This window comes from Notolepis coatsorum (genome assembly GCF_963971535.1).
Source record: "Notolepis coatsorum genome assembly, chromosome: 5".
Classification (NCBI taxonomy): Eukaryota; Metazoa; Chordata; class Actinopteri; order Aulopiformes; family Paralepididae; genus Notolepis; species Notolepis coatsorum.
The window spans coordinates 114,907,509-114,923,094 of record NC_140169.1 but is presented as its reverse complement, the minus strand read 5'-3'; the positions used below and the strand labels follow the sequence as shown (position 1 = coordinate 114,923,094).

The 15,586-nt window shown below is 39.8% G+C and overlaps 1 protein-coding gene across 1 annotated transcript in view; it reads left to right on the top strand.

Annotated features, from left to right (window-relative positions):
• The window catches only part of LOC311228313 (1-phosphatidylinositol 4,5-bisphosphate phosphodiesterase beta-1-like), a 397,421-nt gene that overhangs the window by 15,918 nt on the left and 365,917 nt on the right, over nt 1-15,586 (top strand). Inside the window, exon 2 of the mRNA XM_084314222.1 lies at nt 15,401-15,478. Within this exon, the coding sequence (XP_084170348.1) occupies nt 15,401-15,478 (78 nt within the window). The remainder of the gene's footprint in view (nt 1-15,400; nt 15,479-15,586) is intronic.

The following is a 15,586-nucleotide window of genomic DNA, read 5'->3' as shown; positions in this document are numbered from 1 at the left end:
GACAGTAACACATTGACCCACAGGACTGTACAATAACACTATACAACAACCATCAGATGCACTCACAGCACACACATCCACACGCACACACTCACTTTAAACAAACAACTCACTGCAGCACCCACTTACACACTTTAGAACACCTAAACACACTTTATATTTATTGGCAAAGAATTTGCACTACAACCCATACCTCAGTACACCTTACTGTAAATTGTACCTAAATTGTACCTCATCCCATTTCCGCTTTGCACTATATAGTATATTGTATATTAGTATATTGTATAGTATATTGTATGGTAACTCAGTTACTTCTACTTTGCATTGAACATTGTACATATGTACATATTGAACACTTGTGTCTACGTACGTGACTTCTATTTTATACTGCTATACTTATTTTATTTTATACTTATCTTTTTTGTCTAGCACAGTCTCTGGAGCGTAACAGAAAGAAGCATTTTGTATAAACGTATTCTGTTCTTCTGTATGACAACTAATAAAGAAACTTGAAACTTGAAGATTGAGAATAAGACTAACACCTCTCACTCAATAGGGTCTTAATCAACTTAGATTATTTTAGCCTATTACAGTAGTTGTTTTTTAAAGGAACACATATTTTGGGAAATACACTTATTTGCCATCTTTCCCAGAGTCAGACGAGAAGATTGATATCAATTTAATCTCAACTCGGGGAGTGCAGCTTTGAAGAGCTGTGGGCAAAAAGCTAGAGTTATATGGCCTAGGAAAAATGATAGGAAGGAATATATGAGACAGTTCATATGGATTTGATAATGGCGTTAGATTGGGCTTAAAGGAACAGTGGTAAATAAATGACAGAAGATGGGAGACATTATCTATGAGTAGGGTGCGGAACAATTTTGAATCATTGATAGAAATAGGGTGGAGAGATTGCAGCCAGTTAGGTCCAGACGACAGAGAGAAATACAGAAATGAGTGAAGGAGAGGAGACAGTTAAGAAAGCAGTGAAGAAAGGGTACAGTGAGTGGATGACAGAGAGGGAAGAATAGAAGAATATATATATATCTTCTCAGATACAGGAAGGAATAGAGAAATGGGCTTTCCTCCAGATCATCATTAGCAGAGGTGGGCCACCAAGGTGGAAGGAAGTGGAAGCTTTCATTTAATTTAAGTTGTACAAAGGCTTCCCCAGCTTCAGGGCCGAGTGGAATCCCCCACCGGGTTCATACAAGTGTACCTGGTGTACTTTAAGCTTGGTGTAGATCAGGGGGAATCCTTATTCCCACAATATCCCCCCTGAATGTAGAAGGTAAGATTGTCTTTAGCATAGTAGCAAAGCAAACTATTTAGAAAGGAATAGTTGAATAGATACCATACCACAGTGTCGAAAGGAGGAAATCCCATGTTTTGCAAGGTGCCTAGAAAACACTAGCATTATATGGCACCAGATTCAGGCAGCCAAGATAGAGAAAAGAGATTTACAGTACATATTTTAGACCTGGCAAATGCGTTTGGTCCGGTACCACATAGCCTCATTTGCAGTGCTTTTGATTTCTTTAGAGTGCCAGGGGTGATTGTAAACTTGGTGAAAGCATACGTCTTAGATATTAAAATGTGTTTTTAGTACTATAGATTTAGATATTAAAATGTGTTTTTAGTACTATAGATTTTACAACAGCATAGAATCTTTTTGGCAGGGTGTACTATTTCCCCACTAGCATTCACAATGGCAATGGAAGTATTTATTAGAGCATTAAGGTGGGTGGTAGGTGGGGAGAGATGGCAGAGTGGTCTGCGCCTCCAGTCATTTAGGGCTTACAAGTGAGCCTCTATAGAATGAGAAGATCACGCCTAATAAGTTGAGAAGTAAAACGTTTTACGTATGTGGAGGAAATCCCATCTATAATGGACAATCCAGTGAAAAGTTTGGGTAAGTGGTATAATAGAAGGCAAGTTGAAGTTGTGGTGTTTGCAGTTTGGTTTATTCCTTAAGTTGATACGTTGCCAGTATATGAGGCCAATATCAAAGGCTTGTGAGGTTGGTTATTTAGGAAATGGCTAGGAGTTCCTCTGTGTCTCAGTAGTGTGGCATTGTATGGGAAAGGCAATCTCCAGCTACCAGTAACTAGTGTCCAACCAGAAACAGTGATTCTAGCATGGATTTGACAGTGGAGGATAGTTTGTTTATGGACTTGATGCTACTTATTGATGAATAACCCTGCTTTATCTATTTATTTCTATGTCATCCTGACAGTATTTTGCTTATATATTTTGCTTGATATATACTTCTGGGTACATTGATCAGGGCTGAGCTCTTGCTTTGCCTATTAGTCCAATACAAATAATGATATGACATATAGTCATAGTTACGAAGTATAAGTTATATGATTATGGGCAAAGCATCTTGCTTTTCCTCCCTGTTGTCCCATGTTCTGATCTGTGATAGGTGCATTGGTACTAACTTGACAAATGGATGATTCACAGCACTCTAGAAGACACGTCGTCATGTATGGTACCAATGCTCAATGGTTCATTACTGTCTATTGTTATGGTGAAGTGAGCACTACTAACACTTGATTTACTTAGAAATCTGAAACCAGTGGCATTTACAGCCAAATTGTTGGGGAGAGGGATATACTAAATGATTTGGTAACAGAGTAAGGCATAATACAAAATATTGTTGGTTTCCTGTTGGTTGTCAGTTTGGCCATGGGTAGGGAATTTATTTTATTTTATTTTTTAATTTTATTCTTTCCCACGGCGACTATGGATAGGGAATTTCTTTATTTAATTAAAATGTTCACAACAACATGGATGCATGTACTCTGCCAGCATGTTTAATATCCATAATACTAAATGTTTGATTAAGATTTCTATGAAACTTTATTCTAAAAAATCATAGTCATAAAATATATTGGGTCGCACCTAAATCGGCAGGGTCGGTCGGCAACCGGAAACCAACCATTATTTTTGTTAGGCCTAATCTCTTTTTAAATAGCAACGTACAGCAACATACAGGTCTATGACACCTTGATTCATCCTGCTGATATCTGTTGTGTAAATAGAATAATGTTCAGCAGTGCAAGGGCTGCTAGAAACAGTATGGTCAGTGTTTTGGCATGTTTTTTTTTGTTTCACAGATGGGATCAGATATCATTAGGCCAAATTTGCCACTTTGGAGAACTCTTGGATAGCTCTCTGGGGACATCTGGAGATGTTGGAGACATTTGCTAGCTGTCTGGGTACACACGTTGGAAAACTATCTGTAGCTCATGAGCCCTTGTGGATAGAGGTCTAGTTTTTGCATCAGTCTGAGATGACTAATGACTAAAAATAACACTTTTCAAAAGAACACCATGAAAGATGATCCAACGTGTTCTACTTCATCTCTTGTGGAGCAGCCTGAGTGTAACTTGTATGGTGTTGCCTTTCAAATGACACCAAACCTGATTAACTTGATTAAATAGCTACATAACTCCTATCACTGTGTGATTGAGAGCGTTCTTACTTCCTCCTGTACTGTATGGTTTGGTAACATTACAGACCAGGAGAAGAAATCTCTGAACAGAATTGTGCGTCTCGCACACGCAAGACAATCAGGGTTAGTCTGCCAGCTCTAGAAGAGATCTATGGTGCCAGGCTGCTTTCCCGTGCCTCTGGCATTATCAACGACCCCTCTGGTCACCCAGCCGCAGGTAGGGTGACCAGGTGTCCCCCTTTTGGTTGTACTGTCCCACCATTTGACCAAATGTCCCGCGTCCCTCATATTGAGAGGATGTCCCTCTTTTCGAAGCCAAAAAAAACATGCGTCTAAAAGCCCCTCCCTACAGACAGTAAACGTAGCAACTTGAAAGTGGCTCACCAAAAAGAAACATCCAGATCTATGGATACGTTTCTTTTTAAACCAAACAATGATAGTCAGACAGACAAGGTCACTGCAGCTGAGATAACAAGTGTCTATCACACAGTACAACACTCCCATTCATACAGGTCAGCCGACTGTGGTAACCTTTAACCTTTGATTTAAATCTATTCGGTGAAGACCATGGCAGTTATTCTAATATAGAAACACAATTTATTTGTATTATTATTTTTGTATTATACTACACTGTTTTCCCTAGTTCTGTGTTAACAGGGAATATCAAACACAAGACATTCCTGTCAAGTGATGACGTTTGAATATTTAAAACAGATGTTAGGTGGTATTTAATTTGTATTTATTTTGATTTAACCTTTAACCTTTGATTTAAATCTATTCAGTGAAGACCATGGCAGTTATTCTAATAAAAAAAATTACATTATCTATCTGTCCCACTTTGTCCCACTTTGTCCCACCAAAATCGTACTGTTGTCCCACTTTGTCCCACCAAAATCTTACTGTTGTCCCACTTTTGGACTTTTTGCATCTGGTCACCCTAGGCCCGCAGGCCTCTTTGTCCCCCTCCCCTCGGGCAGACACCACCGCTCTATCACATGCTCCACCTCTCTGTTTACTAAGAGTTTCTTCCCCAGTGCTGTGCGCAGCCTGAATAACTCCAAAGGCTAGATTTGTATATTATCTTATTTTTTATTTGGTGTGTTACTAGTCAGGTTGTGGAAGTGCTGTTTCTGTGTGTCTGTGCATTACGCACTTTGATTATATGCACTTTTACTGTAAATTGTGCCTCTATGCATTATGCACTTTACTATGATATGCACTTTAGGGGATGTTGATCTTAACCTTAGCATTTGTCTTTTTATACTGTCTGTGTTTTCTCTTACTGTCCATGTTTTTGTACTGTTTCTGCTCTGCTCCTGTATTGGTTTAGTTGTAGACACACAGTATTGCTCTGTACCTGTATTCCACTGTATTCCTGTATTTGACTCTGACTGAGCTGTTGTATTTGGGGATGTCTGGATTGGGGTGATGGGGTGGTGGCTTTGCTATGTTAAGTGTGTGAACGTGTGAACTATCAGAGTTGTTGCTATCAGGGAGCAAAGATACATTAGTTGGTGACTTGGTCCCAAATCCAACTAGAAGGAGGAACCCAAGACAGGTAGTACAGGAAGCAGAGGCAGCTCTTATGCCCCTTTTCCACTGCATGGTACCTACTCGACTCTACTCTACTCTGCCTTTTCGGTTTTCCATTGTCAAAATGTGCGGATAGTACCTGGTACCGGGTACTTTTTTAGTACCTGCTTTGTCGAGGTTCCAAGCGAGTAGAAGCGATACCAGAAAAGTGACGTGAAACACTGCAGACCACTGATTGGTCAGAAGAGTGAATCGTCACTACGTTATCATTGCGCTACACGGGGGACGTCCTCCACAAAACACAAAACCGGCCAGTATTGTAAGGTGTAAAGGTGTAACAAGGCCGGGGGTGCTTAGGGTTCAGCTCAGGGAAACCAGCGTGGAGCAAGGTAGGTCTCACAGAAATAAATAAGCTGGTAGTGGTGCAGGTACGTCGACGAGAGGAAATAGTGAGGTGTACAAAGGCTGTAGCTCAGGCTAATCAGGAACAGTGGATGTACTAGGAAAGTGTAGAGAAAAGGACGTTTAGTTGGAGGGACCTGTGGAGTATGAAGGGAAATCGTATTGAATTCCTGATAGGGGCTGCTTGTGATGTGCTGCCATCACCACAGAACCTAAAACAATGGGTAGATGGGGACCTGTCGTGTCAACTGTGTTCAAAGACGGCAACTTTGAGGCATAGTCTTTCTCAAGGTCAGTATACATAACCACATTTAGCGACATAACCACTTTTTGCAAAGCTTAGCGGCAGGAATTGAAAGCAGAAGAGTACAGGTGAATTCAGGATGTAAGAAGGTGGAGAGTAGGCCTACAGCTATTAATTTTGTCTTTGAGGGAGATAAATGTAGAGGTAGGCATGAGTCAGAAACTAGTGTGTGCATGTGTGTAGTGCCCACATAGCCCTGCCTCCTTCTCTCACTTGACACACAGACAGTGCTGTCTTCTCGTCACTCGTCTCATTAGCTGCAGTTGAATATAATAATTAGCATGTTTTGTTATGGTCATTAACCTCTTAAGCCCTAGCCATATTTTCAGAAAACTCGCCTAAAAGTACATACCCAAGTAAATGTAAGATTGCTCCACTTCATCAAGGTCCATTAGGATGTTCTTGGTATCTAGGGAGATCTATGGACCTCAGGGAATGTATTCCCAGTGTCAGAAATATTGTGTCTGTTACTAGGCTTGAGTAAATTGTAATGAAAGGAGAATATCAATTATTATAAATAAAAAAAAAATCATCTTTGACCGTGAATAACACCATGTTAACATTGACCAGATGTGAAAAATTGCCACTGAGCTCATTCAGCACCTTCTTGAGAAGCCAGACACCTCCTGAAAAATGTCACTATGCACCAAGCACCGCAGAGGCTGCGGAGGTAATGATTGCGCTTAACCCTTTCACACAGTACTATTATCTAAGATTCATTCATTAAATGATTTAGTTATGTGTAAAGGCCTGATCTAAAGGGGCCAGCGAGAAGCTGAAGAGAATCAACAGTGGAAACAGCTGTATTTTTAACAAACTCAAATTAAGCTAAGAACCTGAATAGGGCTGTAGCAGAGTACACCTGCATGTATCAGGTCCCTGTGTTTACTGTTGAGAAACCTGGGTTCAGACAACTTCTTGAACGGTTAAATAACAGGTAGGGCTACTATGTCCTTCCTTCACAGAATAATTTGTACACTAATAATGTACACTGAAATACCTGCCCTATACAAGGAAACAAAATATATAATCATCATGGATAATCTTGGGGGGAAACCCCTTCTTTTCATGCACTACTGACCTATGGACTTATCCACATTAATGTCTGTAACTCATTTATATCAGAATCATGGGTTGTGTTGGACTGAACTCAGACCACAGCGTGTGTGTGTGTGTGTGTGTGTGTGTGTGTGTGTGTGTGTGTGTGTGTGTGTGTGTGTGTGTGTGTGTGTGTGTGTGTGTGTGTGTGTGCGAGTCAATAATCCAATGAGAAGATGAAGACAAAATGTTGGAGTAATCCGTGTACAACGCAGGGAGAAATAAAATGTTTCAAAGCTCAGACAGTTTGAACAGATGCCAGCAGTCCCCATGTGATGCATTCTCCTAAGAGAAGTTTAGAGGTGGTTTGAATGCATGCAAAGCCAACAGACAGAGGCAAATAGAGCGAGGCAGACGCATGTTCCTTGTGGTGCGAAATGAACTCGCTTAATTAGCTCCGGTATCCTACATGTAACACATTTCTCTACACATCAGAGCAACAACTTGACTGGACTCGGAGATGGACCTACTTGCAGTGAGTGCGATCAAAATCCAAAATTCCCACTTCAGAAACAGGGAATGTGTCACTTTGTAATGTTTAATTAATATACACATTGGTGGTACAAATAAAAATCTGTAAAAATCTGTAAAATAATGCGGATTTTATTAGATCCTACCCATTGCCAGGACAACACCGGGTTCACAAGATTCACATGCAGATTGGGGCAACAGCAGAGCATACATGTTGTGCGCAGTTGGACAGACCGGTGTTCAGTGCACCCACACATAATTGATAAGTGAGACTTATGCTTGAAGGAAAATGGACTTTGGAAATCAGTTTTCATTCTATTTATTTACTGTTCTGTAAAAGTTTTGTTTTATGTTTTGTGTGGACCGCAGGAAGACTAGTTGTTGTCATGCAACAGCTAATGGGGATCCTAATAAACTCAATAAACTCAACTTCTAGCCAAGAAAGAAACAGGTTGGAAAGCCTAATAATTGTATGAGCTCACTGTCCCACGTCGAGTAGCCTTTTGGGACTTTAATGACCAGCTGAGCTCATAGCTGAATATAATCCCATGTGAATCTGCCTTGTCTATCATGTAAGTTACAAATTTGAGTGAAAATTACCTACTGTATTTTGATGAAGAGGTCCCCTGATAACCTTAATCCAATGTGAATGCACATCCCAGTCATTTCAGGCACACAACTGGCTTCACATGATACATTTTTACTTGAGGAAGTGCACTCGTTATTGCAGTCTGTACTTTTAGGTTATTTTGGCATATTAGTCACCAGACATGTTACTGTAGTGATTGTACATAATTCACACAGAACTGTTGTTGGGAATAGTAGTTCTCCTCCCCGAACGATTTATGGTGTGGCACTTCCTGCCACCTGCATTCATTCTTGCTATCGAGTCGAGTACGTCGACATGTTGTTATACTGATGAATAATAAAGGAGTTAGGTTCAACTTCGAGACACCGCCTCCGACTCCTTTCTCTCAGCGCTACATTACTCAAATTGCGCATAATAATGGACAAAATCCAGGAGCATGTCAAGTCAAGTTGACCATGGTAAAATCATATCCTTTGTAAAAGAGATTTGGGAGTCATTCTAAATTCCATAAGGACCCCAAGTAACTAATATAAATGAATAAACGTTTGCAGATTTGGCAGCAGAAAATTACCAGCGATGATGGAAAGCTAGGGTTTGTCCGGTAAACGCGGGATGCAGAGGGGTCAGCACGGTCCACTATATCACTAATGGGATAGTTGGGGATTCGTGGGCAGAGTTTGCGAAAGGCTCTAAAGGAGATGCCGGAAGAGGCAGTAAAAGGTGGATTTGGTTGAGGAGAAGGAGCTGTCCTTAGTGCTGAACCAGACAGCCCCTTTCACACCGACAGGGCTCCGGTTCAAGCTCCAGCTCCGTTCTGGAGCATCTGAGTCTGAACCTTGGTGCTCTCTGGCGAACCAGCCCGCGTTTACACCTATTTAAGCAGAACCAACGTTCCACCACCTCCGTCATCAACGGGGGCCATTACTCAGGCCCAGGTAAACACAACCATATGGACACGACAGTGGCAGAATGTGCCTTATATATAAAACAGCTTTGGAGGTTTGGCATTGCTGATCCACTCAACAGGTAGCGATTTCAAAATGAGATTTGATTCAAATGTATTGTCATACAGCACAAGTACAATACACCATCCAACCAGAGTGGATAAATTAATTAACGTTAAATAAAATTAAAAAAAACGTGTGTAAGATATTTTAACCTGGGACCATAGGATCCACAGGCAGCCGCACTAATCAGTTGAGCTAAAGTGTCCGACATTTACTGTGACCGACTAATCCATAGTTTACACTTGTCAAGAGCCAATTGCGCTTGTCATCCAGTATTGGCATTAATAAATCAGATGTCATGCTAATATGTCATGTTCTACAGTAGGACTTACAACTATGATACCCATTAAAACAAGTCATTCGAATAATAGAAGCCTACTTTGCTGGAACGATTAATTTCGCCCAAGTGGCGAACCACGTAACGCGCTGCGTCGCGGCACGGCCGACCCGGGTTCAATTCCCGGACCCGGCGTTCTTTGTCGAATGTCTTCCCCTGCTCTGTCTCCTCCTCTCCCTCTCTCTCTACCGGACTGCCCGGTAGTAAAAAAACGCAATAAAAATCTACAAAAACATATTAAAAAAATTTATTTAAAAAAAGAAGAGCTCCTTCTGCACGACTGCATTTGCTCGCACAAGGACAAAGGCCTCTGTCACAGACCTTCTTCCTGAGTGCATGTTCATGCGAGATGGAACGATGGCTAACGAGAGATTCCAACGACAATATTGTGCAACGTTTTACATACTCTTCGATTAAATACATCCTGAGACTGTTACGTCGATAAAGATTTTCTTACATTGAGGACAGCCATACGAAGGTCTAGCTGCAGGAGATTAACATTTCCATTCCTGCTCAGCACCCCCCCCCCCCCCCCCCCCCATGTACTTAATCAATAACATATGAGAGGAAATGCTGTATTGTGGTTATTGGCGCTGGTGTTCTGTCCATAATACATATGGATATGTACGTTTTTTTCCAGTCATTACAACAGAAGCTTGGTGATTTTCTTCCCTCTTCTTTCTTATCTTGGCCCTCAGCCAAGGAAGATAGTTTTGTGTTGCTAAGCAATGAACATCCTCGCATCGCTTCCTTCCAACATCCATCCAACCCAGTTGACTCTGGGTTGTTGTACGACCCTCACCTGGAGTTACTGTCTGGAGTGGTACAGTATGTGCTGAAGTGCTCTAGTGCAGCGGTTCTCAACAGGGGTGCCGCGGCACCCTAGAGTGCCGCAGAGAGCTGCCAGGGTTACCTTGAGATACATTTAAAAAAAAAAAAAAAATGTTTTTATATATATTTTTTTTTATTATCTTTTTTGGATTACAGAAAATTATCACTAAAGTGCTATCTGTTGCAGCTGCACTGTTTTCCATGAAAATACCATATTTGGATAAGTTTGACCATTTCTCAAAATCTGAAAATCATTATTTAATAAAACACAGAAAAGGATCACCAAGTTACTCTGGATAAAAAAAGAACTTTACAGACAACATTGAGACAAGGCTTCCTGACACATCTCCATCCAAACTCTTGGAAGAACTCATTGAAATCTCATCTGATATCACCTGGAGAGCTAGTTTCAGAGTGTGGTGCTGAGTACCAAGTATCTCATGATGCAGTAGTTAAGGTGTTGATACCAGCACCACATATCTGTGTGAAGCTGGCTTTTCATCCATGACAGCTCTGAAAACAAAATATAGGGCCAAGTTGAGCCTTGAGGATGACATGCGTGTTGCCTTGTCAAAGATCTCCCCACGTATTGACCGTATTATTAGCCAGCAGCAGCTAGAAATGTCCACTGAGTGAACGAGTGCTTATTTTCTGTATTTATTTATATTTTTTGAGAAATGGTAAAAAAAAAAAATACATGATTTTCAGTTTTTGAGAAATGGTCAGACTTATCCAAATATGCAAATTTTATGGAGAACAGTGCGACTGCAACAGATAGCACTTTAGTGATCCTTTTCTGTATTTAAAAAAAATACATGATTTTCAGTTTTTGAGAAATGGTCAGACTTATCCAAATATGCTATTTTTTATGGAAAAGTGTGCAGCTGCAACAGATAGCACTTTAGTGATAATTTTCTGTAATTTTATTTAAAGAAATATGCTATTTGATTTACTACTAGAAGCTGTTTAATGTCAACAGTACTAAGCCATTTAGACCTGAAACACCTGTTAATAATGCATTATATAGCCTGCATATACACAGAAATGTGTTTCCCGGTTTCTTAAATAAACATTATTTTGAAAGCAAGCACTTTTGTCATCATTGTAGCAAAAAAGACAGGACCGGAAAAGTCTTTATCGTATGTAGGGGTGCCCTGGAATATTTTATTGAACACAGGGGTGCCTTGGCAGCAGAAAGGTTGAGAACCCCTGCGTAGTGGGAATGTGAAAATGTATAGTAGTGAGTCGTGACACAACGCAACAAGTGACTGCAACGTTGTAAATTAACGAAATGTAAACAAGGTGGAGTGATACCAAGTTATAAATGTGAAAGTTCCTATTATTGCCGTCGGAATATTAATTTCAATTGATGTGTTAATTTCACTGGATGCATTTACAAGGCACAAGGCATTCTAAATGTAAACATTATCTGTACACAGTAAATTTCGCAGAGTAAATTTTTATTCAAACTGTATTCAGTTTGAGTAAAATGTACTCTGCTAAATAATAATAATAATAATAATAACTTTATTTGTATAGCACTTTTCATACAGCGGTTGCAGTTCAAAGTGCTTCACAACAGTAAAAAATACAGGCATAAGCGAGCATAAAAAGATAGACAGGTAGAATCACAGTGTTTCACATTAGGATCTAGCATCCCAATAGGCTCTCCGCTTACAGTTTTCAGTAACACAAATAGTAAAAATTGTTTAAAATGATTCAGTTTAAAAATAGTAAAAAAATTATAAAATAGAACGGACATAAAAAATACAGGCATGAGCGAGCATAGCAAGATATGGCAAATCACAGTGTTTCACATTTGGATCTAGCAGATCTAGCATCCTAATAGGCTCTCTATTCACTAATACTCCTGTAATTCCCAACATACTTCCCAGTACATATTGCTGTAACTTTAGTGATATTAGATCACAGGGACACGAACCCACACTGTAACTTTAGTGATACTAGATCACAGGGACTCGAACCCACACTGTAACTTTAGTGATACTAGATCACAGGGACTCGAACCCACACTGTAACTTTAGTGATACTAGATCACAGGGACTCGAACCCACACTGTAACTTTAGTGATACTAGATCACAGGGACTCGAACCCACACTGTAACTTTAGTGATACTAGATCACAGGGACTCGAACCCACACTGTAACTTTAGTGATACTAGATCACAGGGACTCGAACCCACACTGTAACTTTAGTGATATTAGATCACAGGGACTCGAACCCATACTAAATAGTGGGACCTATTGCATGAACAAATAATCACAGTGTTTCACATTTGGATCTAGCAAATAATAAAAATAGTTTAAAATGATTCAGTTTAAAAATAGTCATCAGTAAGAAGTAAAAAGTGCAATAACCGACACATGAATTTGATAGGCAGTGTATAAGAGTAGGCAGGGTAAGAAAAGTGCAGGTAAATACAAGTTGTGTCAGGATATCCCTGATGTTTCCTCTTGCCACTAGGTGGTAGCAGATATCTATCAGTGAAATGCCTGAGCAAAGAGATAGGTTTTAAGCTGTCTTTTAAAGATGTCTAGCGAGTTGGCTTCCCTGATGTTTTGGGGTAGTTTGTTCCATAGTTTTGGGGCATAGTTGATAAAGGCTGCATTACCGATCCTCTTTTGACTGCTTCTGGGAGCCTCTAGTAGTCCAGCAGCTGATGATCGCAGTGTTCTTGCTGGTGTGTAATTTATTAGAGTGTTGGCGATGTAGCTAGGTCCCTGTCCATTTAGAGCTTTGTATGTAAGGAGAAGGACCTTAAAGTCAATTCTAAATGTTACAGGAAGCCAGTGTAAAGCAGCTAAGACTGGACTAATGTGCTCTCTCCTTTTGGTTCTAGTTAGCAGTCGGGCTGCAGAGTTTTGGATTAGCTGAAGCCTCTCTGTGGTTTTCTTAGGGAGACCTGTGAAAAGTGCATTACAGTAGTCTAACCGGCTAGATATGAATGCATGAATTAGCTTCTCAGCATCGTTCTGATTAATAAATGGTCGTACTTTTGCTATATTTCTGAGATGGAAGAACGATGTTTTCGTCACTTTGCTAATATGAGAATTGAAGTTCAGTTCTGAATCTATGATAACCCCAAGACTAGTGACCTCAGATTTGATCCAAGGGGTTAGTCCCCCCAGGTTCTTTATTAATGTTTCTTTTCTAGTTTTGGAGCCGATAATTAGAATTTCAGTTTTGTTCTCGTTTAGTTTCAGGAAGTTCTTACTCATCCATTTATTTATTGCCAGTAAGCAGTCTGTAATTGAGCTAATCGCTGTAGCATTTGGTTCAGCAGATATGTACAGTTGTGTATCATCCGCATAGCTATGGAAATCTACATTATGTTCTCTGATGATATCACCCAGCGGTAACATGTAAAGGGAGAAGAGTAAAGGACCTAAGCAACTCCCTTGTGCAACTCCATAGTTGTTGTCGTATATATCAGACATGTGATCTCCTAGTTTAACATAGAATTTCCTCCCTCTGATGTATGTTTTAAACCAGCCCAGCACATGTTCTGAGAAACTGACATGGTTTTCAAGACGATCGATTAGAATATCGTGATCGATTGTATCAAATGCTGCACTGAGATCTAACAGGATAAGGATGGAGATCTTATTCTCGTCAGAGTTTAGTCTGAGGTCACTGATTATTTTGGTGAGGGCAGTTTCAGTGCTATGATATTTTCTGAATCCTGACTGAAATTCTTCTAAGATGTTGTTTTCTTCAAGAAAGGAATTTATTTGAACTGAAACTATCTTTTCAAGTACTTTACTAATGAATGGTAGGTTGGATATTGGACGATAATTTGCCATTTCATTACTATCCAAGTTAGTTTTTTTTAGTAATGGCTTTACAACTGCTGTTTTAAAGGCATCCGGGAAAATACCAGTCCTAAGGGAAGTGTTTATGATATCTAGCACAGGACTTGAAACACTATTAAATACCCGTTTGAAGAAAGCTGTAGGTATAGGGTCAATGTCTGAGGTGGAGGAGTTACATTCTGAGACAGTTTTGCAGAGTACATCTAATGTGATGCATGTGAAACTTCTCATGGTTACATTGCACGGTTTGCCGCAATCAGCTTTATTTCCACCATGAGTAATGCTGGCCCTGATCAAGGTTATTTTGTTGTTAAAGAATAGTGCAAGTTCTTCACACTTAACCGTTGATGACTGAGGAGGTGTAGGGGCAGTGTTGAGTAGTACATTAATAGTGGAAAAGAGGATTCTGGAGTTTCCAGCATTTTCTGTAATGATTTTAGAGAAGTAATCTTTCCTTGCTAAGCGGATGGTTTTATTATAAGCAGTTAAAGCATCTTTGTATATATCACAGCATATGGTGGTTTTTGTTTTTCTCCATTTTCGCTCCGCTGCACGACATTTCCTTTTTTCTTCGTTGACCGTATTATAGTTTAACCAGGGCGAGGCTCTAGTTTTCTTCTTTTTCGTTTTTAATGGGGCGACAGAATTTAATATAGATGCCATTGCATCATTGAGATTTTCTACCATTTCATTTAGAGAGCTGTCATGATTGTGTGGTTCATGTAGTCTGATAAGATCAATGAACTTTGATTCAGCTTTGTCGTTTAAGAGCCTCTTTTTAACTATGATTTATTTTTTTGTTTTAGTAAGGGTTATTTGAGTATCAAAAAATATACAGTGATGGTTGGAGAGAGGTAATTCAGTTATTGAGATATTTGTTATGCTTAGCCCAGTTGTTGTTATAACTAAGTCTAGTGTATTCCCAAGCCTGTGAGTTGCATTTGTTATATGCTGTATTAGGTCAAAGCTATCCAGTAGATTTTTTTGTTCTATAGTTTTGGAGTCTGTTTTCTTATTAAAATGGATGTTCAAGTCTCCATTTAGGATCACCTTATCATATCCGGTAACACATAGTGAGATCAGTTCAGAGAGCTCCTGTATAAATATTGTACTGTGTACATCTCCCCCTTTCTTCTCTCTCTCCCTCTGGTTCTCACTCTCCCTTTCTCTTTTCCCTCTCTCTCTTTCCTTCTCTCTCCCTTATTTATTGTAATTTTCTTTTATTTACTTGTATGCATGTACACATAACCTTGTTTTTGTTGCAGCCTCCCCCCCTTCCTTCAAAAGGCTTTTGCTTTTTGGTCAGGCTGCTTTAGTATGCAAGAATTTGTTCTTACTTGCTTGCCTGGGTAAATAAAGGTTAAAAAAAATAGTTAACCTTTTTTTTTTTTTTTTTTTTTTTTGATACCGAGAATTTCCGATATTACATTTTAATGCCAATATCGGTAGGCCGATAATATCGGACATCTCTAGTAAAAATACATTACACACACACACGGTCTCATCTGATGACCTCCTCTGTGATCTTCCCCAGGATTCGACGGCCGTGACCCCCGTGACCCTAACAGTCGACCCCAAAGGTTACTTCCTGTACTGGACTGACCAGAACAAGGTAAGTTACAGACTCACCACTACATCTGTTCCTGTGATTCCTTTGCTGGTTCTGCATCAATTCACTAAATACAATAACCCAAGTCCAGCTTTCTGGGTTTTGAGTGAG